The sequence below is a fragment of the Lineus longissimus genome, chromosome 5 (genome assembly GCF_910592395.1).
Source record: "Lineus longissimus chromosome 5, tnLinLong1.2, whole genome shotgun sequence".
NCBI lineage: Eukaryota > Metazoa > Nemertea > Pilidiophora > Heteronemertea > Lineidae > Lineus > Lineus longissimus.
Genome location: NC_088312.1, coordinates 1,411,179 through 1,431,475, shown reverse-complemented (window position 1 = coordinate 1,431,475; position 20,297 = coordinate 1,411,179). Strand labels below are relative to the sequence as shown.

The window sequence follows — 20,297 nt, the reverse complement described above, 5'->3', positions numbered from 1 at the left end:
CCGAGATAAATGAAGCCATGAATTAGGTTTCAGTATACATGGAAATGGTTTCAACACACTAGTCTAGAAGGCAACTATCAAATACAAAAACGATATGAGTTATATCGGGACAATTGTTCTCAATTTATTTAGTTATTTTGTGTCGATTTGTTATTGCGTATTAATTTTTGATTGCTGTGATCCGGCGCAAGGTACGCGTGACGTCATGGCAAGATGGCGAGTCAAAGCTGAGAAAGCAGACGGATTTTCCGAATCTCCGTGTCATTTGTAGACCTATTTCATTGATGAGAACTAGAACAGCACTTTCAGGTGTATATTTTGTTCTTACTTGAGAAGTTGACCACGCAAGGTGTTTTTAAATTCTTTGGGATGTCCCGCAAACGTCCCTTTTCTCAGCCACGTCACCGGCCGGATTTGAGTTTGCAGTGCATTATTGTACAAAATGTACAGTGTAGCCTACATTGATTTGATGTGTGTATTACCCTGTATTCTATGTATATCAAATGTGTGGGTCATTCATCTGAATGTGAATGATGAAATCACATATTTTATTGTGGCCAATAACATGAAGGCTTCAATCATCTGACTGGTGCGAGGATTATCGTCATCATCATCATGATCATTCCAAAATTGGGCTGTTGTTTACTCTCTTAGTTCATGTAGGCCTAGTTATAATAATATATTCTAAATCCTTTCAATTTAATTTGCAGTGCCGGTGGTATGTCGTGGATAAGGGAAAATGAAGGAAGCCAGTCTTCATGGCTGCGGAGATTCTGTGCCAATGTGCTCAAGGCTGGACCATTACCTAAGCATGTTGCATTCATCATGGATGGGAATCGCCGATTCGCCAGCAAGAAAAGTATTCAGCGAGCTGAGGGCCATCTCATGGGCTTCGAAAAATTGTCTGAGGTAAATTGATCTGGTAGAATGGCCATTTTCAATGAAAACATTATGAATATGAGCATGTCCTGCCTCCAGTTTAAAAGATCCAGGAGTAGCGCAGTCACCAGTGGAAGAGCTTCCGACTTGTGATCGGAAGGTTTTGGATTTGAGGCTTGACTAGTGCCACTTGGAATATAGTACATGCACTTTCAACTTGTGTTGAGCTGAAATTTTTCTGCTTTTGTATCTCAGGTCCTTTGCTTTTCCAGACATTAGAATGGTGCCGAGATCTAGACATTACTGAAGTCACAGTTTATGCCTTTAGTATCGAGAACTTCAAGAGATCAAAGGAAGAAGTGGATGGGCTGATGGAATTGGCAAGAGAGAAGTTTGTGAAATTACTCGAAGAAAAGTAAATGGAAATTGTCACACTTTTGCGATTGTCTTTTGGTTGTAATGTAATGTTATACATCCAGCTGGCAAATATACCCTGCCTAACTAGTGCCAGGCTCAATGTAGTGTCTCCCAATGAATACCCTATCTAGGGCCCAGCCATAAATTCTGGGCAGAAATATGGATTTAAAGTGCAAATATTGCTGAAACTGCTTTGTTTTGATTGAGAAGTGAGTCTTTTTTGTTCTTTTGAAGAATGTATGTAGAGATCTTGATAATATCATGTCTTGGTTATTTCAGGGAGAGGTTGAAGAAGTATGATATATGTGTTCGTGTGATAGGCAATCTTTCCCTTCTTCCACATGATATTCAGGAGTCGATAGCAGAGGCTGTCTATTACACAAAGGACCATAAACGGTAAAGAGTTTTCTGCCAGTGTGCCAGTCTTTCTACTCTTGCACTGAAACAAAAGCATTCAAACAGTGGTAGCCAGTGAGCACCTGAAATGACTTAACCATTCATTGAATCCTCCATGATATCCAGTTTGTGTTCACACCTGCTGCCGTCATGATTGGTGTCAGAGTGGATCAACATAAGCTGCCTCAATATAGTTTAGAGACGAGCCAACTGAATAAATGAATTGAATGAAACCTATCATCATTTTACATTGTTCTAATCTCTAAAGTGAAGCCTTTTTTTTTCCAGAGCTACTTTAAATGTGTGCATGCCATACACATCCAGGGATGAGATTTGTGCAGCGATGAGGGAGGTGACAGAGGGAGTGCAATTAGGACTGCTGAGAGAAAGGTGGGTGTCCAGTCATTCTTTTTCTTGTGTAGTGCTTGAGGTGCAGACATCTTGATCTGCTGGGTGGAGGAGTTGGGATACGTAAGGATCTTCTAGTGTTAATGCACAGACACCGAGGCACCACAGAATATCCTCAGCCTTGATCCTCAGCTGGGCAATATGAATATTGCTTGTTTTTCATCCACTTGTGTTGTCAATCATCCTTTGGTGCAACCATCAACTTTGGATTGAAAAATCAGATAAGAAGAACAGTTTTTGAGTGGACTCGCCTTTCCAGGTCAAACCTTCCATGATTATGGCAGTGTTGGTGTTTGGTCTGATGTTCTCTTGTCCTACACTGGTATTTTGATACTGTTTCAGTGACATCTCGGCAGAGGTGGTGGATAAGTGCCTGTACACAAATCACTCGCCTCACCCTGATCTCGTGGTGCGGACGTCTGGTGAAGTTAGGCTCAGTGATTTCCTTTTGTTACAAGTAAGTTGAAATTATCTTCATTTTGAAGTAGGCCGTAAATCTGAGGAAAAACGGTCTGGGACAAGCATGTGTACCTCCTTGTTTGAAGGAGAGGGGAACTACACCAGCGGCAGCTCAGTACTGTTCTATGCCAAATGAACCCCTTAGAGTGAGATTGCTGTTGATTAGTAGTTCACCACCTTCGGCCCATCGTTGATTGTGTTGACCAAGTGATTCTTTGGTGATTGAATTCCTATAGGTTTGTTCTCCCTCCTTTCAGAGCAGCTTTTCAGTACTGGCCTTTGTGAAGGTTTTATGGCCAGAATTTAGTATATGGCATCTCTACGCTGCAATATTGCATTATCAACAGAATTATAAAGATGTACAAGTAAGTATACACTGCCTAGTTGGTGCTAGTACATGTATATTTGATTGTCCATGTCTTCACTTATGGGCTTCTTGTTCTTGCTCTGCGTCATTTCGGACTCGGGAATGCAGACTTCATGTTGGATATTTTTCGAGTTTGGTTTCTTTTTGGTCTGTGCCTTGACTACACTTTAACTAACTCATACCTCACACTCCTACTCACTATTTACTGCAAGAACCTTTTAATTCGAATGCCATTTCTTCTTGTTGCAGAAAGCCAAAGATTATCGTCAAGCTCAAGAAGAGAGCGATGTGGAGGAGTCAGATTACAATCATGTGAAGGATCACTTTCATAAAGACCACCGTGCCAAGGACTCACCAAATATACAACAGAGATTGTTAGAATATAAAACGGAAAGGGAACAGAGAATTAGGACGTTTTTAACCCACTTGGAAAATAAACGGACTAAATATTTTGAGGACCTTTGCTTAAAACGTAATCAAAGTGGTGCTAAAGAGGATTTAGTGCACAGAACATCGAATCATGCTGTGTGATTTCTAATGATTTTATAATAGCCTGCTTGAATTTTAAATTGTGGTAGATTTTCAGCAGCAATAGATTTCTTTACCAGACTTTCCAATAATAGAAAAAAGTTACTGTAGATCGGGGTTCGGGAATTACTTAAATAAACACAGTAGTGTAATCCGTAGTGCATTTGAGCTTGTTCGGAGTTGCTGGCTGAGATTTCTCAATAAAGTTGGGCCTTCAAAAAAGGCCTGGCTGGAACCCCTGGTTTACATCCCTTTTTGCAGGGGACAGCCCTGTTGAAATCGGCCTCTATTCAGGCAGGTACATCTCTGCAATCGGACTTTTAAGTGCATAATTCATACTTGAGTTGAACATTATTGTAATATTTGTACTTCAATGTGGTACATGTATAAATAAGAATGATGTTCGAAAGGAATGTTACACTGTGATTGATTGATTAATATCTATTAAGTTTTTGTAGTGACTGTTATAATGAGTTTTGTACACAACTGCATCATGACTTTGGATACATAGGCTTAAATAACATGTGTAATCATGTTGAAAATCTTGAGGTGTTCCTCGAAATTCAGCTTGTAGCTCTATTTGTCTAATAATGATGGCCTGCACTCATACATTGTATCATGTAAACTATCCTTAATACTTTATTTCATAGCAATTGGTGTTTTTGTATTCATATCTAATCTATCTTCACTATTGAAACATCAATCATTTGATGGATGAGAAATTGAGACACTAGATTACAAGAGTCACAATAAAAATATGTGTCGGTTCAAATGTTGAGAACGTTTGATAAAATCAAACAAGTAATGGTGCCATTATACCAAGTTTAGCTCTGATTTGACAATGCCACTGCCTTTCCCTTTGGTTCGCTCGTTTCTGAGGGATAATACTGCGTTAAAATGGTCAACTTTGGTATAAAATGTCTTGTTCACTTGCCCCAAACTAATACTCAGTGTCAGAGCTCTTGTAACATATTAGAAATGGCTTCCACTGTTTTCAGCTAGGTGATGATCCCCAAATGACATGTTGTAGCCAAATTGGGCATCCACTTCATGTGATAGCCAGGGACTTGTTCAACTGAACTTTAGCTAATGTCAACAGTACCTACTTCTTTTGTACTTACAATGATTGTATGATATTATTTTTGAATGAAATGCAGTCATGTAGATTAGGAAAATTATTGTTAAGAAAAATAGACTAAATTATTTTGAAAATCTTTGGTGGTTCTCTACTTGTGGCCTTCGTTCACTGTTCTGCTTTTATGCATCATTTTCCCAGTCACTTACATTCATAATACTGAGGGATTATGGCAAAAGTATATGAAGCCTAAAAAAGAGGGAATGGTTACGTCTCTCTGAAGACCCCCCAGAGACTAAACATGGGCAACTCTGGCTTCAACCTGGGGAGCATCCATAAACTGCGTGCGCACCTACCCATTGATTTTCAGACACCCCCCCTGTACACTTGCACATCAGTTAATGGTGTAACATTATTGTACTTGGGGATAATATATAATGGCTGTTTTGTACTCTTCCCTGTATCCTTCCTGGGAGCCTGCATCCTCCTCGAGGCTTTGCGACGGGCAATTCACAAGTAACAACAAGCAAGCATAGGATGGCAATAGGACAATGCAAGTACATCTCAGTCCCAGGGGTGTCCTTATGAGAGAAGTACATCCTTCATTACTTCTCTGAAGACAAGTCTTCTACATGTACCCCTCCATGTCATGGACAAATGGAAACGACTGGGTTGAAAATAATTACAGAACAACCAATTTCTAAACCATAAAAATTTATTGATAAGTATAATAAAACCATCTTTAGACATACACAACAACTGGATGACAAAGACGGGTACTACATCTTGAAAACAAGCACAGACACAACCTATCTACGTAGTATTAATTCGAAGCATGACAACCTGGCACCCAAGACATGCTATGAAATAGTGCTCAAATAGTCCATACGACATAAACTGGTTTACAATAGATGGTTTTTCCAGTACTTTTAAGAAGATGTTCCGTACATGTACATCAATCTGGCAGTCAAGGTTTGAAATGCACATCTCTGTGTCAACTTATTGATAATGTAATCACACACGGGGAACACACACATGCAGGGAATCGTCACTAAAACTTGACACCAACCACTCTATGAATTACTGATTGGGAAATTAACACAAGTCCAGGTCTAGTCTACTCTAAGGCACTTTGATAAATATAACCAAAGTCCTTATATCAGTCAAATACAAATAGGAAAAGATGACTTGGTAAAATCACTATCTTTGGCGGGAGTGACCATCGATGGTCTGTTTCAAGACATCAATGTGTATTATCCATTGTTCTTACAGGAGTCAAAGAAGGCAAAAAGATGCAGGTACATTACTACATGTAGCCACCTTGCAAAAGAAAGTGATTTTACAGTTATATTCTTAGAAAAGAGGCATTTCCGAAGGTGAGGGTTAACGTTTGAAATACTGATAATAGACAAGACCAAAGACACTTGTGATGAACCAGCATGAACAGATCCACCAGCAGATGTACGAAAATATGCCCTGGTACCACACAGGAGTGAACACGTTGCGTAACTGTGTCAACGACATGGTGAAGTAAGCAACAGTTTCACTACTGGAACTACTATTGCTGGCAGTCGCATTTACCACTTCCACGACCTCTGGTGCCACTGGGAAGGGGATATCAAGAAAGCTGCACCAAGACATACCACCGAGTGTTTTTAGACAACACACACTGAACAGTAGAAGTAGGACGGGGGCCAAGTATTGTAAAGCTACCACACAGAGGTAATAATATACCCGAGCTATAAGCTTCTTCACATCTATGTTACTTATACGCCCGGATTCCTTCCTCATATCTGTCATTCTTTCATGAGCCATGTTCAGGTGAGCCTGGAAATGGGTCGTAGCGAGTACAACTCTCAACAAGCAGAGACCGAGAATTAATAACACTCGTATTGTGTCAAATTCCTCTTCTGTGACAAGTGCTGGACGGTCACCACTACGTGTAGCAGTGAGGAAATTCTTCACCCATGGTTTGCACCACATCGCACAGATGATAGCAGGATAACAGAAGTTAATGTGCAGGATCATTTGCAAGAATGGATTCTCCTTACAATATTTCAAAGCATCAGTGTGCATCTTGGCCAATCGTAATCCCGGGAAGGTCAAGAAGCCACCCAAGACAGCACTCACTACGGCTAGAATTAACTTGAATGTTGTCAATGAAGCTGGTCCATGTGTATTCATTCCACGGTCATTCAGAAACTTCTGAGCATTGTCTTTGAATGTAGCATGGGCAGGTTCAAGTCCAAACTCCAAGATATCTTCACTCGTTATGAGGGTCCCCATGCTCAAAGTTAAGAAGAAGAATGTGAATGTTACACACAGGATCTTCTCGCCGGAGTCCTCAATACGAAAGTACATGGCAGTCAAAGAGAACAGACACTTGAGTGCAAACACAACAATCAAGAGACACCAGAGTACACTCAGGTTAAACTCTTGGTAGTATGGGAACCACGCCAGGTAGATCTCCGTCAGGGAATAAACAAACAGTGCACAAACCGAGAAGTCAACCAACCATTGGAACTCAGCATAGAACTGCAAGGGCAGTAGGTCAATGGGAGAGACTTTCGTGCATTCTAATTTGATGTCGATGTTCTTGGGTACGGAGAAGGTATCAATCTTAACTTGTGGTTCGTTCTCATGCCGCCTGTCCCTGCGATCTGAAACAGAGAAATGATCATTACCTTTTAGATGCGAATTGCCAATAATGAAATTATCCCTGAAATCATCTTGACTTCAGCAAAACTACTCTGTTCATATTCATGTTCATTGTAATCAGTGATTTGCATCTAGATTGTGCTACATGTATATTCGAATCAAAACATAATGAAATAGACAATTCCAGGACATTGTCAGCCAAAAGCAATATAGTTTGTAACCCATCACTTAAAGTGATTTTTCAAAACTCCTTACTTTTATTTTGTTTTCCATATGACTGTGGTACACCAGCAGCAGTTTTCAACTCCTCGTCAGTTGGATGCAAGTATCGAACGAGATGGTTGCACAACAACCAACGAGCAAATGAAAAATGAGGAGAGAGTTTCTGTAAGAAACTTGCCATCACCATGGTCAGGACAAGCTGCACGCCGAGGACTGCCATCTTTGGAATACAATAAGCCTAAAAATGGAATAAGGAGATGTTACCCTGATTATGGACATACAGTTACAACAGCAAGAGGTGCAGCCGGCCGGTAATTCATCGCATTCGATGACACCTTGATATTTGTAGGTCTAATTTGATTGACCAACTATAGATCCACGCACTTGATTGGGAACAACGTTTACATAACGTAGTTTTGGCCGTCGTCACGTCATAATGCATTTTTACATTACTGTAACGTGACGTGACGAAGTCTTCGAAAATGTTGTTCCCAGTCAAGTGCTTGAATCTATAACGTAAACAGTCTGACAAGGATCCCGTTTTGCGAGTTGTTGCTACTTCTGGCTGTAGCGTCGCTACTTATGCTGCGTCATTGGATGTACCAAGTCATGCCCGCTGAAACGACGAGTGATCATATCAACGTTGTTGTGGCGATACCCTACACCATCCCTTCGCAATTCCCACAGCCTGTGATTTTACTGGCTGCCATCTCCCATCCTCCTCACACTGTCAAAGGACCTGAGACGCCTCTGAATCTGATGCTGGGGGGCGGGCGAGGGGGTTGATCCAGCAGTGGCTGGCAGCAGACATTTGTCTTGACTCTTGTTTGGCGCTGCTACAGCTTAAAGTGCTGTGGTACAGCCTAGCTAGAAGCAGTGTCATCACTGGCGAAATCGACCAAAGTTTGTGAGGGGCTGAGTTTCGTCCAAAAATAGATCTGTTTACACACAAATGGCACTGCATTGCAGGTAGGTACACGTCAACGGGTCATTGTCGGACGTTAGTTCGCCAAGAAAACCAAAGGAATCGAAGGATTCATTGAACTCATCAACACATCATTAGTTTTCAGTGAAGTGCAACTGTATTCCTAGGTAAATCACTTTGGTATATAGAGAGTAAGATTACAATTAACTCACGTTAAAGTTTGAGTTCCGGGGAGGTAGCGTTGTCAGTACGTTGGTTTAGGGGCGCAATAACCTAGCTTATAGCGAGCAATTAGTACACTAAGATTTCAGTGATTAACATAATAGTTGCAAGTATTTGGCATTTTAGACTCATAATTCGTGCTATAATAACTACGTTGTAAACATAATGCTCAAAATTGATTCATGAAAAAGTTGTTAGGGCAATATCAAGCATGCAGTAATGGAAAAAAGTGTAATTCCATTAACTGAATATTGTTTTTAGACACTATAACATTTTAGGCCTACTTTTCCGTAAACCACGAGAACAATGTATGTGAAAAAAACAACACATATAAGTGAGGCGCCGAGTATACAGTAATTGTAAGGTAAAGAAAAGCTCGGTCTCTAAAGTCTGGAGGTCCGGAGTCCGTAACTGTGACGGTCACGAGAGTGATTTGTCCTTACGGATAGATCGAGAGGGCGGTTTGGGGTTCCACCGACGGTGCTCGCATGCATTAGTCGTATCCCCGAAACCTTTACAACGCGAACAAAGCTCGTGGCATCCATGACGGTATAGGAATTGACGGTTAGGTATTCTAAAATACCTTGGTACCGTAAAGTCAACTTTTAAATGGAAAATGCATAAGCCTCGTTCTGAGAGTGGAGTGTTTTGGACACGCAACCAAGATGCTCTACCAAAGTTCCCTCGGGTTGCACTAAAATGTGGAACCATGCACACAGCTCACTTCAGAAGTTTGAGGCTCTCAAAACACTGCTTCAAACACAAATCAGCCAAGGAAGCATCAACCACCCTAAGTTTTTTAATGAGCACTACACATATTTGCTGAGAAAAACGCTCCAAATAGCCCATTTGCGCGGATTTTAGCGTCACTTGAGCGAGCCGATCCGGACTTCCTATACGGGCTGCCGTAACATAATGTAAACAACGGCGCTACCGGCGCTCCGGGCAGGCGATGGATGGAATTTGGCAAATTCGCACATATTCAAGTTATTTCGTGGCCTATCTTTTTAAGTTTGAGGTATTTTAGAATAGAAATTGAACCCTCGGCTTCGGACCTTGGTTGAGTTACCAAGACACTCTCGGGTGGAGCTAAAATTTCGTCCAAACCCTCGCCTGTCGGCTCGGGTTTGGACTGTATTTTAGCTCCACCCTCGAGTGTCTTGGTCGGCTCGGGTTTGGACTGTATTTTAGCTCCACCCTCGAGTGTCTTGGTCGGCTCGGGTTTGGACTGTATTTTAGCTCCACCCTCGAGTGTCTTGGTAACTCAACCAAGGTCCTCCGCCTCGGGTTCAATTCCTTAAACAAAAAATCTCGTGGCATCCAATGACGGTATAGGAATTGACGGTGAAGGATCTCGTGGCATATCGGATGCGCATCCGAAGACGGTAAGCGAATTGACGGTGAAGGATCTCGTGGCATATCGGATGCGCATCCGAAGACGGTAAGGGAATTGACGGTGAAGGATCTCGTGGCATATCGGATGCGCATCCGATGACGGTAATTGACGGTAAAGGATCTCGTGGCATATCGGATGCGCATCCGACGACGGTAAGGGAATTGACGGTGAAGGATCTCGTGGCATATCGGATCCGAAGACGGTAAGGGAATTGACGGTGAAGGATCTCGTGGCATATCGGATGCGCATCCGAAGACGGTAAGGGAATTGACGGTAAAGGATCTCGTGGCATATCGGATGCGCATCCGATGACGGTTATATATATATATATATATATATTATATTTATTTTAGTTTTATAATATTATGTAAGTGCAAGCTCTTATAGTGAGCTCACACAACTGTTTGACAGTCCTGGCTGCTCCACCGTGCTGACAACATGATGAGAGAGATGAGACAGTCACAGACTGGCCAAATCAGTCTTGGCTGCTCTGCCAATTAAGTTGTCTACATGGTGAGAGAGATGAGGCAGTCTCAACCAGGCCGAATCAGTTCTGGCTGCTCCACCGTGTTGACAATAACTATGGTGAGAGAGATGAGACAGTCACAGCCAGGCCACAGTCTTGGCTCTGCCAAGTTGTCAACATGGTGAGAGAAATGAGGAAGTGACAGCCAGGCCAAATCAGTCCTGGCTGCTCCACCGTGTTGAAAACATGATGAGAGAGATGAGGAAGTCACAGCCAGGCTGCATCAGTCTTCGCCGCACTGCCCAGTTGTTAATATGGTGAGAGAGATGAGACAGTGACAGCCAGACCAAACCAGTCTTGGCTGCTCTGCCAAGATGTCTACATGGTGAGAGAGATGAGACAGTCACAGCCAGGCCGTATCAGTCTTCGCCGCACTGCCTAGTTGTTAATAATATTATGGTGAGAGAGATGAGACGGTCACAGCCAAGCCAAATCAGTCTTGGCTGCTCTGCCAAGTTGTCTACATGGTGAGAGTGATGAGGAAGTCACAGCCAGGCCACATCAGTCTTCGCCCCACTGCCTAGTTGTTAATATGGTGAGAGAGATGAGACAGTCACAGCCAGGCCGAATCAGTCCTGGCTGCCCCACTGTGTTGACAGCATGATGAGAGAGATGAAACGGTCATAGGCAGGCCGAATTATTCCTGGCTGCTACACCATGTTGACAACATGATGAGAGAGATGAGACAGTCACAGGCAGGCCAAATCAGTATTGGCTGCTTTGCCAAGTTGTCTACATGGTGAGCGAGATGAGGAAGTCACAGCCAGGCCAAATCAGTCTTGGCTGCTCTGCCAATTCAAGTTGTCAACATGGTGAGAGAGATGAGGAAGTCACAGCCAGGCCGAATCAGTCCTGGCTGCTCCACCGTGTTGACAACATGATGAGAGAGATGAGGAAGTCACAGCCAGGCCGAATCAGTCCTGGCTGCTCCACCGTGTTGACAACATGATGAGAGAGATGAGATAGTCATAGCCACAGTTCTTCGATCGTTTGACCTCCGCACGTGCTAGGGGGCGTTTCACGTAGGGTCTTAATCGATTAGTGATCCTTAGGGGTCCAGTCACCTATATGCCAAATTCCATGTCTCTATCGATAACCAGTATGTATATATCGGATGACAAATAATTATAGGCCCTCATGGTGGCAGCCATCTTGGAATCCAGTATGGCGGCCATATTACGGCATTTCCATTGGTTTCGTTGAATTTGTCATACCAGAAAACCTAGGGTAAGCCGTTTCTGGTGTGCAACAGACACTTCTTGCGGTGACGGTGTAGAAGTTTAAAATGTCCCTGGGTAGAATGTCCGGGGAGCGAATGATTCTCTTAGCTTTGGCGGGAATGGCCTCCACAGATAGAACCATATCATAATCTGTCAGAATACAATAGGACTGGGCACGTTTCTCTACACCGTACGGCCTTGGCCGAAATGGTAAATACACAATGTACGTCATTGTCAGTTCAAGTCAATAGGTGATATGAATAAAGAGTAGTAAATGCTTTTATCTAAAACTCCATGTACATTTACACTTGGCCTTTCTGTACAAAATTGAAGTAAAAGCATTTGCTAGCCTTTATTCATATCACCCAATGTGTGTGATTTTGACAATATGTCGGTTTCGGCAGCTATACGACTGACGAAATACGAAGTGCAAGGATCTATGGAGTAATCTAGTCCTAAGCTAATTCATTAATGCGACACTCGTAAATCATCTTTTGTCCTATGTTGTAGGAGGAATCGGCTAAATTTTTGAAAATCGCCAATGAAATGCATTTACAAACTTTTCCCTTCGCAGCTCTTCGTAAGGCTAGCGAAACCTGGCTTGTATATATTTCTATGGCCATATAGCTCCGTTCATGTGCATGTTATGTAATAGCCCAGACCCACCTTTGACAATACCATCCAATTGGTCTAATGACATAACAATACAAGTTGGCGCTAAGCCGCCGGCCTGTCTTTCGCGGGGTAGAGGTGTGACGTCAAACGTATTGTCTTTGGTTATGATCGGTCTCGGTTGATTTGAACGCAAGTCAGTTGGTGTGTGAGTGAACTGCGCAGAACATCGCTGGAAAACTTTTTTCGATTTCAAAGGTAAAATTCCCTTCAACATTTCGGAAATCAAGTTAAAAGAGCTGCAGCAGAAGGTAGGGCCCAGTGTCTATGATTGATAATTGTTTGAATTGGTTTCAACAGGTTTTTATTGCTGTAAAAGTCATGCAGTCCAGCCGAGAATGAACTGCGCAGTTAGAAATTTCAGTCGCAAATTCACGGTAAGGCAGGACTTATGTGCATAACTGGAAGGCTTTTGACCTCCAAACCTTGTCATATGATTTTTCAGAAATGCTTTAAATTTAAACAATCATTCATTTGGCTCCACTATCCCGACTGTGGTGTAGCACCCGACTGTAACTGGCATGAATAGGGAATACGCTGGTTATGGATGTCAGATCGTGGTTCCTTGACAATTGCAAACAATTTCACTGGACGTAACCCACGCGGCGACACCAAGGACCGCTGGCTGATCTATTGATATGTTCGCAGTAGGGTGTCAAAGTCGGGGAGACGAAGAGCCACTCGCCTCTTGTAGGGGGTTCATTGAAAGTGTGTGCATTTGTTAGCCTATAAACACAAGATTTTAATCCTTCAGTCCCGTGTTTGGCGGAGAAACTAATCTTACAGAAGGCCCAGTCATATTTCGTCATTGACGGTATCTCTGGGAGACCCTGTGTGCCGTTGATCCAATATTCATTGAGGCTGTTGGAGAGACTTCTTGTCTAAACAGTACCATACAATGGTAACTTATAAACACAGGATTTTAATCCCTGTCTCGGGTGTCTTTGAGAGAGCTGATCATACACGATTCCCAACCTACTCGTCAGCCAGCTGACAGATTCCCTGGGTCGAACGTGTTACTGTGATGTTTTCGAAGAGATACTTGTGGCTGTTGGAGAGACTTATTGTCTAAACAGTACCATTCTGCCCTCTCTAAGGCATACAGTGGTAACTAATTAATCAACTGCGAAATGATCGCAGATTGAATACAGTGAGTTAATCATTCAAACATATCAAATGTAACCATGATGATACTTTTTACTGGGTGACCCATGCCTGTGGGATATTTGATCCAACATACTTTGGGGCGGTTGGCGATCACTCTAGTCTATTGTTTGCAAGCATAGCGCCTCTTGTGATATAAAGGTAAGGAGGCATGACCAAAAGCGGTCAGTATGTTATTGCCAGGGAAGTAAATTCGGTAATTCTATTCAAACTTGGATTGTGATTGGTGTCGTATCAAAGAGAAGCTTTCACTGTGGTCAAAGCACTGAGAGTCTCCCTCCAAGGTAAGTTTAGTAAGGCAGGACTTATGTGCATGACTGGAAGGCTTTTGACCTCCAAACCTTGTCATATGATTTTTCAAAAATGCTTTAAATTTAAACAATCATTCATTTGGCTCCACTATCCCGACTGTGGTGTAGCACCCGACTGTAACTGGCATGAATAGGGAATACGCTGGTTATGGATGTCAGATCGTGGTTCCTTGACAATTGCAAACAATTTCACTGGACGTAACCCACGCGGCGACACCAAGGACCGCTGGCTGATCTATTGATATGTTCGCAGTAGGGTGTCAAAGTCGGGGAGACGAAGAGCCACTCGTCTCTTGTAGGGGGTTCATTGAAAGTGTGTGCATTTGTTAGCCTATAAACACAAGATTTTAATCCTTCAGTCCCGTGTTTGGCGGAGAAACTAATCTTACAGAAGGCCCAGTCATATTTCGTCATTGACGGTATCTCTGGGAGACCCTGTGTGCCGTTGATCCAATATTCATTGAGGCTGTTGGAGAGACTTCTTGTCTAAACAGTACCATTCCGCCCCCTCTGAGGCATACAATGGTAACTTATAAACACAAGATTTTAATCCCTGTCTCGGGTGTCTTTGAGAGAGCTGATCATACACAATTCCCAACCTACTCGTCAGCCAGCTGACAGATTCCCTGGGTCGAACGTGTTACTGTGATGTTTTCGAAGAGATACTTGTGGCTGTTGGAGAGACTTCTTGTCTAAACAGTACCATTCTGCCCTCTCTAAGGCATACAGTGGTAACTAATTAATCAACTGCGAAATGATCGCAGATTGAATACAGTGAGTTAATCATTCAAACAATATCAAATGTAACCATGATGATACTTTTTACTGGGTGACCCATGCCTGTGGGATGTTTGATCCAACATACTTTGAGGCGGTTCGCGATCACTCTAGTCTGTTGTTTGCAAGCATAGCGCCTCTTGTGATTTAAGGGTAAGGAGGCATACCAAAAGCGGTCAGCATGTTGTTGCCAAGGAAGTAGATTCGGTAGTTCTATTCAAACTTGGATTGTGATTGGCTAACTGAAACTTTGGCCTTGTTGGAAATTATGGTAAGGAAATCTTGATTTTTATAAACATGACCCTGAAAGCCACCTTAACCTTGATCTGTCTCATAATTTCAGAGGCTTAAGTAGTCCAAGGATGAGTCCGATCCACGAGATGTGAGAGGACGAATGGTTGTCAGTCTTCCGTGGCAGTGCGCAGCAGTCCAATGGCAGTGCCCAGCAGTCCTAGGCCAGCAGCTCAAACCGGTAGGAATAGGTAGAATCCGTACATAGAAAACAACTTCTGCTAGAATGAGAAAAAGTCCCCCTGATGCAGTTAATGGTATTTCGCCGTGCAAGCAAAAGAAACAGCTAGCCAAATGAGAAACACGGGTGTCTAGTGATGGTGTCTATTAGATGGGGAGACTGATCGTTGGGGCATACCAAATACAAATGATGATTGAATAATTGTTTCTATTCTCCCAAATCTCCAAGTCTGCTCCCAGCTGCGCTAGAATAAGTTTTGAACTAACACTCCATAACCCTTATATCGATATATTTTGTCTCATCTTCAGAGGGATGGACCGACTCCCTTCCCGCCGCTGAACCCGGTATCCTCCCATCGATGTGTACAAGCCACCTGTCCTACTTCTACCGGCATCGTGACTAGTCCTCCATGCAGACGAACAGTAACTCTGGTGCTTATAAATCAGGATGTATAGATGTAACAGAAATGAACAAGGATAGAGTATTCCGTAGGGAGTTTTCGCAAAAGAGTAGGGACAACCAGGATGAATGAGTGTACATGTAACAGTTTTAAATACCCTAAGATATAGTGTTCTGGGGACTGATGAATATATTATGCGCATTAATCTCTTAGGTGTTGATGTACACCAACCAACAGGGAAGGACTTGTTGCCAGAGGGACATTTCCTACTACTCCACTGGAATAGAAATCTGGCCTGACTGTAGCGCCACCTGTTCCCTGTGCCCACGTACAGATTGTCAGATTGTTGTTAGATAAAACCTTTTCATGATATTATTTGACCAATGTATCAGGACGTTGAATATCTAAATTTGTCCTGAACATATCGATAGTTTCACAATCAGTGTTGTTCTTTGTACTACCGTACGTCAGAAGGGTCTATTCCTAAGCCAGGACAAAGTTTGGTACGTCTTTCCCGGGTGATAACGCCTTTCAAAAACCAATGGTCAACAGCAGCGCCCCTGTGGCGTGTTGGGTACTTTTTCTGAGACACCGCAGGAGGGATTGTACACAAATCTAGCCCGTCTTCTCAAATGCTTTTAACTGTCACAACCAGCGACACTAGTGACAGGGACCAACCAGCTGACGACATCCCGTAAACCCGACCTCTCCCACAGGGTCACTGTGCAGTCTCTATTTGTCCCCAATATTCGGTAGACTCTTTCACCAGTCTCCTCCATTCACTCATTAGAGACTGGTACTTGACGGCATTTCACTCGTCATGAACTAGATTTGGGGGCGTAAGCTTTCGGTGACCGGTCAAGTGTTTTTCACCGACAACGAAGTGAAAAACCAGGAATACCAAAGCTCTCACTATTGACAGTGCAGCCACAGTATGCACTGAAAATGTATGGCTCGCCTCGGGTAAATCAACGAGGCCTCCTCGACCCTCCGCTGCGGGTTGCCTGGACTACCTACTCGGTTGTATTGAGGAAGGACCTCTATCACTCTGTCATGTAAGCAGCCATGCGGTAGGTAAGCCACATGAAACCCAACAACAGAGTACCAATTAACAAAATGAAGCTATTCATTACATGACAATAATGAAGGCATTTAATGCCCAAAGCATATTCAGACAGCAGTGCGCCACATCTCTTCTGGATGTGCCCTCCCCTTCATAGCCCGCCATGCTGCCAGAGAGTGTACCAAGTCTTTGCTGGATGTGCCATGCCCCTTCACTATGCGTACTCTGTCTGACCTAGATGTGTACTCTCCCAACGTAGTGCACCATGTTTCTACTGGGTGGGCCTTGTCTCCACCCTTAGGAAAAATGTGACCTGGCCCACACCTGGCTGCCCAAGGTCAGTGAGCCACCCTGGGCCAAGCTAGCTGGTCCTGACCTGGCTATTGATTTATTTTTGGTGGCACGTTCTGCATGAGAGAAATGACTTTGGGAGGATTCACCAGTCTTCTAAGATGACTGTGGTCCCAAGTAGTACTCAAGTTGTATTTGAAGAGTTGTCAGGTAGATATTGGGTACAACCAGTCTCGTGAGATCAGATAACCAGCTGGCAGATGTTGGTTGTTCCATTGTCCGTCCTTGTGAGATGATAACCATGGTACAACCAACTCTGTTGTCTTGTATCACCCATGTAGAACGCAAGTGTAATGTTGTCGTGTACAGCTAAAGGACCCTTTGAAGGTTGTGTCTATGTCTTCCACACCTGACCAGATAACCAGCTGGAAGAGGTTGGTTGTTACGTTATCGTAGTTGTCCTGTCGTTTCCAAAGTTTAGTAACCTTGGTATAATTTTTAAGTTGCGTCAAGGTCTTCCCAACCTGACCCGCTGAAATTCTCACATAATGGTGAATGTAGAATTTACAATGCCAGCTGGTTATCTGGTGTATGTAATATTCGACAGACGGACCGAAGACCGGGAGATTGGTGCGTTGGAAGGAACAATAGTCAGCGCCTCTAGTGTCAAGATTGTTTGAAGGTGAAATTATCTGCGGTGGCCGGCGTCATTCAGTACAAATGCGTCATTTCGAATAATAGACCATTTTGCAAATTAGGAAACCCCTTTGCCTCACATGCTCAATCCACAGATTACATGTAGATACAAGATGATTTGAAGGCCTCAGCATGTCATTTTCTGAATTAAAAGAGTTGAAGGAAGAAGAGAAAGTCCTTACTGAAATTGCTAGCAAATTCAATGACCAGTTGAACAGACTGAAGGTGTGTTTTGAGGGGTATTGTTTCATCATTGTATTGTAGGCCTATTGTTGTAAAATAAAAACGTCAAATGAGCAATGACCTAGCTGGGCCTATCCTATTCCTATCATATGTCGTCATGAAAAAAAGTTGCTAACAACTGCAGAATACCCGGGACACTCTGTGCTAAATGATAGGAATGTGTACATAATAATGTACAAGAGGGACAGAGTGTACATAATGTACAGAGCTACTAGTATACTGTCCCGGCTAATTCTGTAGGCCAAAAGGTCCTCCCCTTTTTCAGGTTTGGGAACTATAGATCCATGCACTTGATTGGGACCAACGTTTACGAAAACGTCGCGTCTCGTCATGTTACAGTAATGTAAAATGCATGGTGACGTGACGACGGCCAACACTAGTCATGTAAACGTTGTTCCCAGTCAAGTGCATGAATCTATAGTAGAACTATCAGTCAATATGGTGCAAAATAGAGGATGAAGCCCTCCGTGAAACAACTTACTCGCTTAATTACCTGGCCTCGGGCGGGGGCAGCTGACAGATTGCTCCTGGCGCAGTGGGCTGGCCCACTGATGCTAGGGCACTGATAAGTGATATGTAACAGACTTGCATTTCAATGGCCCTCGTCTTTTACAGGTTGAGGAACTAGCTCTCATCAATCAGCTGCGGTCCAAGAGAGAGGATGAAGCACTCAGTGAAACAACTGATGACTTCTTAATGGATGACGAGGAGAAGTCCATAAATGACGACCTGGCTCCTGTTGACCTGTTGGAAGAACTGGATCTTGCTGTTCATAATGATGAAGGCAATGAAGGTGAAGACTGAAGATCTACAAAATGCATATTGATTCATTCATATAAATATATTAAACCGGGTAGTAAATTTCGAAGTTAAGGGTTGACCTGACGTGACCAGAAGAAGTGCCAGTGATAATTTGGACTAATGTAGTAGGCTAGTGCCAGGCTGCCAGGCTATTGGTACCATCTTGAAACAATGTTGTTACATTGCAGTGGGGTAGGTGGTTGAGGGCGAGGCGGTTGGGAACATGAGATCACAGCCCTTATTTGCCAAATTAGCATCTCTGGGGGTCCCCTCGGCACCTTACGACCTCAGGTGCGTAAGTTATCACATTTATTGTATTCAGACTGATTTTATATCCTTTGCCATTATTATCATACAAAAACCTTTTTATCTTTGTTAAAATTGATCTTTCAGGTGAAGTAGAAGAAGAAGATGAAGAAAAAGATGATGAAACAGCTAACGAAGGAAGTGATGAGGAAGAATATCAAGATGACTTAAAGGCACTGATGCAACAGATTAACGCTCATCGGAGTCATTATGATTGAAAAGGACTAATTGTGATTGAATATGACCTTGGTTTAATGCTCATGGAGTCATCAGGATTGAATATGAACTCGGAGGGTATGCTTGTTAGAGTCACGTACTTGAGCCCAAACCTCAGTTCAGAATTCTGTTGTAGCAAAGTTTGGTTGAAAAAGGGTGCTGTCTTGATGTTTTCAGATTGTTGTTGTGGCCTCATCTGCCATGAGGTATTATTAAGAGCCATAAGTAAGTAAAGTAATGAAGGTACCTGTTTTGTTGGAAAAAAACAATGTACCTTCAGTTGTTGAAAACTTTATTTCATTGTTTTATCATGTTTAGTACATGTGTTCCACATATCACGAAACAGGACAAATAAAAAATGTGTACATACACGTACACTTATGTTATGATAATATGAACTTTTGTCACTCTGTTTCATACCCTTCAGTTCGAGATTCAAAACCAGCAAAACGTTTTGAAAGGATGAAATCCATATCAATGTATATTGGTTGAATTGACATTAGGATTGCACACCTTCATTCTCTTGGTTTAAAAGATGTTCCGAGCCCACCAACGTCATTCTCCCAGGTCAGAAAGACATTGGGTGATATGAATAAAGTCTAGCAATTGCTTTTACTTCAGTTTTGTACAGAAAGGCCCAGTGTAAATGTACATGGAGTTTTAGATAAAAGCATTTGCTAGTCTTCATTCATATCACCCATTGAGAGTGCACGACCAGCAGTCTCCCAGTTTGTAAGACAGCGCGTGCACCATCATTATTCTGTCTTTTGAACCTCCATAACAACAAGCACAACCACCACCCATCTCCCAATTCATAAGACATTGAGCTTGCTCCACCATCACTCTCCCGGTGTTCAGGACAACATTAGACTGCTCATCATCATTCTCCCACCAGTTTGTAAGACAGCGAGTGTAGCATTCAACTCCATAACAACCAGCAGAACCAACATCTATCTCTGTTCAAAAGACATCGAGTGTGATGTGCACACCCATCTGTCTCCAAGTTCATTTGAGAAAGCACCACCCTTTCTCTTCCGATCCAAAGGACATCAAGAGTACCCACCATGATATATGTCTCCCGAATTTGAAGGCCATTGAAATTTCCTGGCCATCAGTCCTACACTTGGGATACAGTGGATCGGCCTCGTTCTTCACCATAAGGAGACCCAATAACGATGATACAATGG

General features: G+C 42.9%; 3 protein-coding genes and 1 long non-coding RNA gene across 4 annotated transcripts; 3 read left to right on the top strand and 1 right to left on the bottom strand.

Moving 5' to 3' along the window:
- Positions 1-91: 91 nt before the first annotated feature.
- On the top strand, positions 92-4,666 carry LOC135487850 (dehydrodolichyl diphosphate synthase complex subunit DHDDS-like). Its single transcript, XM_064771975.1, has 8 exons — positions 92-309; positions 711-909; positions 1,152-1,294; positions 1,576-1,692; positions 1,981-2,082; positions 2,443-2,557; positions 2,817-2,924; positions 3,176-4,666. The coding sequence occupies exons 2-8, from the start codon at positions 721-723 to the stop codon at positions 3,455-3,457; spliced, it is 1,056 nt and encodes a 351-aa protein (XP_064628045.1). The 5' UTR covers positions 92-309; positions 711-720; the 3' UTR covers positions 3,458-4,666.
- Positions 4,667-5,232: 566 nt separating this feature from the next.
- On the bottom strand, positions 5,233-8,751 carry LOC135487834 (transmembrane protein 161B-like). Its single transcript, XM_064771932.1, has 3 exons — positions 8,547-8,751; positions 7,443-7,647; positions 5,233-7,189 (listed from the first exon to the last, which is right to left on the bottom strand). The coding sequence occupies exons 2-3, from the start codon at positions 7,627-7,629 to the stop codon at positions 5,913-5,915; spliced, it is 1,464 nt and encodes a 487-aa protein (XP_064628002.1). The 5' UTR covers positions 7,630-7,647; positions 8,547-8,751; the 3' UTR covers positions 5,233-5,912.
- A 3,770-nt stretch (positions 8,752-12,521) lies between these two features.
- On the top strand, positions 12,522-15,916 carry LOC135488685 (uncharacterized). Its single transcript, XR_010447010.1, has 3 exons — positions 12,522-12,621; positions 14,966-15,094; positions 15,403-15,916. It is a non-coding gene; the product is annotated as an uncharacterized LOC135488685 (long non-coding RNA).
- Positions 15,917-17,559: 1,643 nt separating this feature from the next.
- LOC135488397 (snRNA-activating protein complex subunit 5-like) lies at positions 17,560-19,478 on the top strand. The gene is made up of 3 exons (XM_064772994.1): positions 17,560-17,769; positions 18,403-18,580; positions 18,982-19,478. Exons 1-3 carry the CDS (start codon positions 17,677-17,679, stop codon positions 19,110-19,112), a joined length of 402 nt encoding a protein of 133 aa, XP_064629064.1. The 5' UTR covers positions 17,560-17,676; the 3' UTR covers positions 19,113-19,478.
- The last annotated feature ends 819 nt before the right edge of the window (positions 19,479-20,297 follow it).

What these genes read in the sequence shown, in the direction of transcription:
- LOC135487850 (XM_064771975.1), top strand. Translation starts at nt 721, where the DNA reads ATGTCGTGGATAAGGGAAAATGAAGGAAGCCAGTCTTCATGGCTGCGG. An exon ending in GTGAAATTACTCGAAGAAAA is followed by an intron (nt 1,295 to 1,575) that starts GTAAATGGAAAT and finishes TGGTTATTTCAG; the next exon opens with GGAGAGGTTGAAGAAGTATG. An exon ending in GTGATTTCCTTTTGTTACAA is followed by an intron (nt 2,558 to 2,816) that starts GTAAGTTGAAAT and finishes CCCTCCTTTCAG; the next exon opens with AGCAGCTTTTCAGTACTGGC.
- LOC135488397 (XM_064772994.1), top strand. Translation starts at nt 17,677, where the DNA reads ATGTCATTTTCTGAATTAAAAGAGTTGAAGGAAGAAGAGAAAGTCCTT. An exon ending in ACCAGTTGAACAGACTGAAG is followed by an intron (nt 17,770 to 18,402) that starts GTGTGTTTTGAG and finishes CGTCTTTTACAG; the next exon opens with GTTGAGGAACTAGCTCTCAT. An exon ending in TAATGATGAAGGCAATGAAG is followed by an intron (nt 18,581 to 18,981) that starts GTGAAGACTGAA and finishes TTGATCTTTCAG; the next exon opens with GTGAAGTAGAAGAAGAAGAT.
- LOC135487834 (XM_064771932.1), bottom strand. Translation starts at nt 7,629, where the DNA reads ATGGCAGTCCTCGGCGTGCAGCTTGTCCTGACCATGGTGATGGCAAGT. An exon ending in ATATGGAAAACAAAATAAAA is followed by an intron (nt 7,190 to 7,442) that starts GTAAGGAGTTTT and finishes TCTCTGTTTCAG; the next exon opens with ATCGCAGGGACAGGCGGCAT.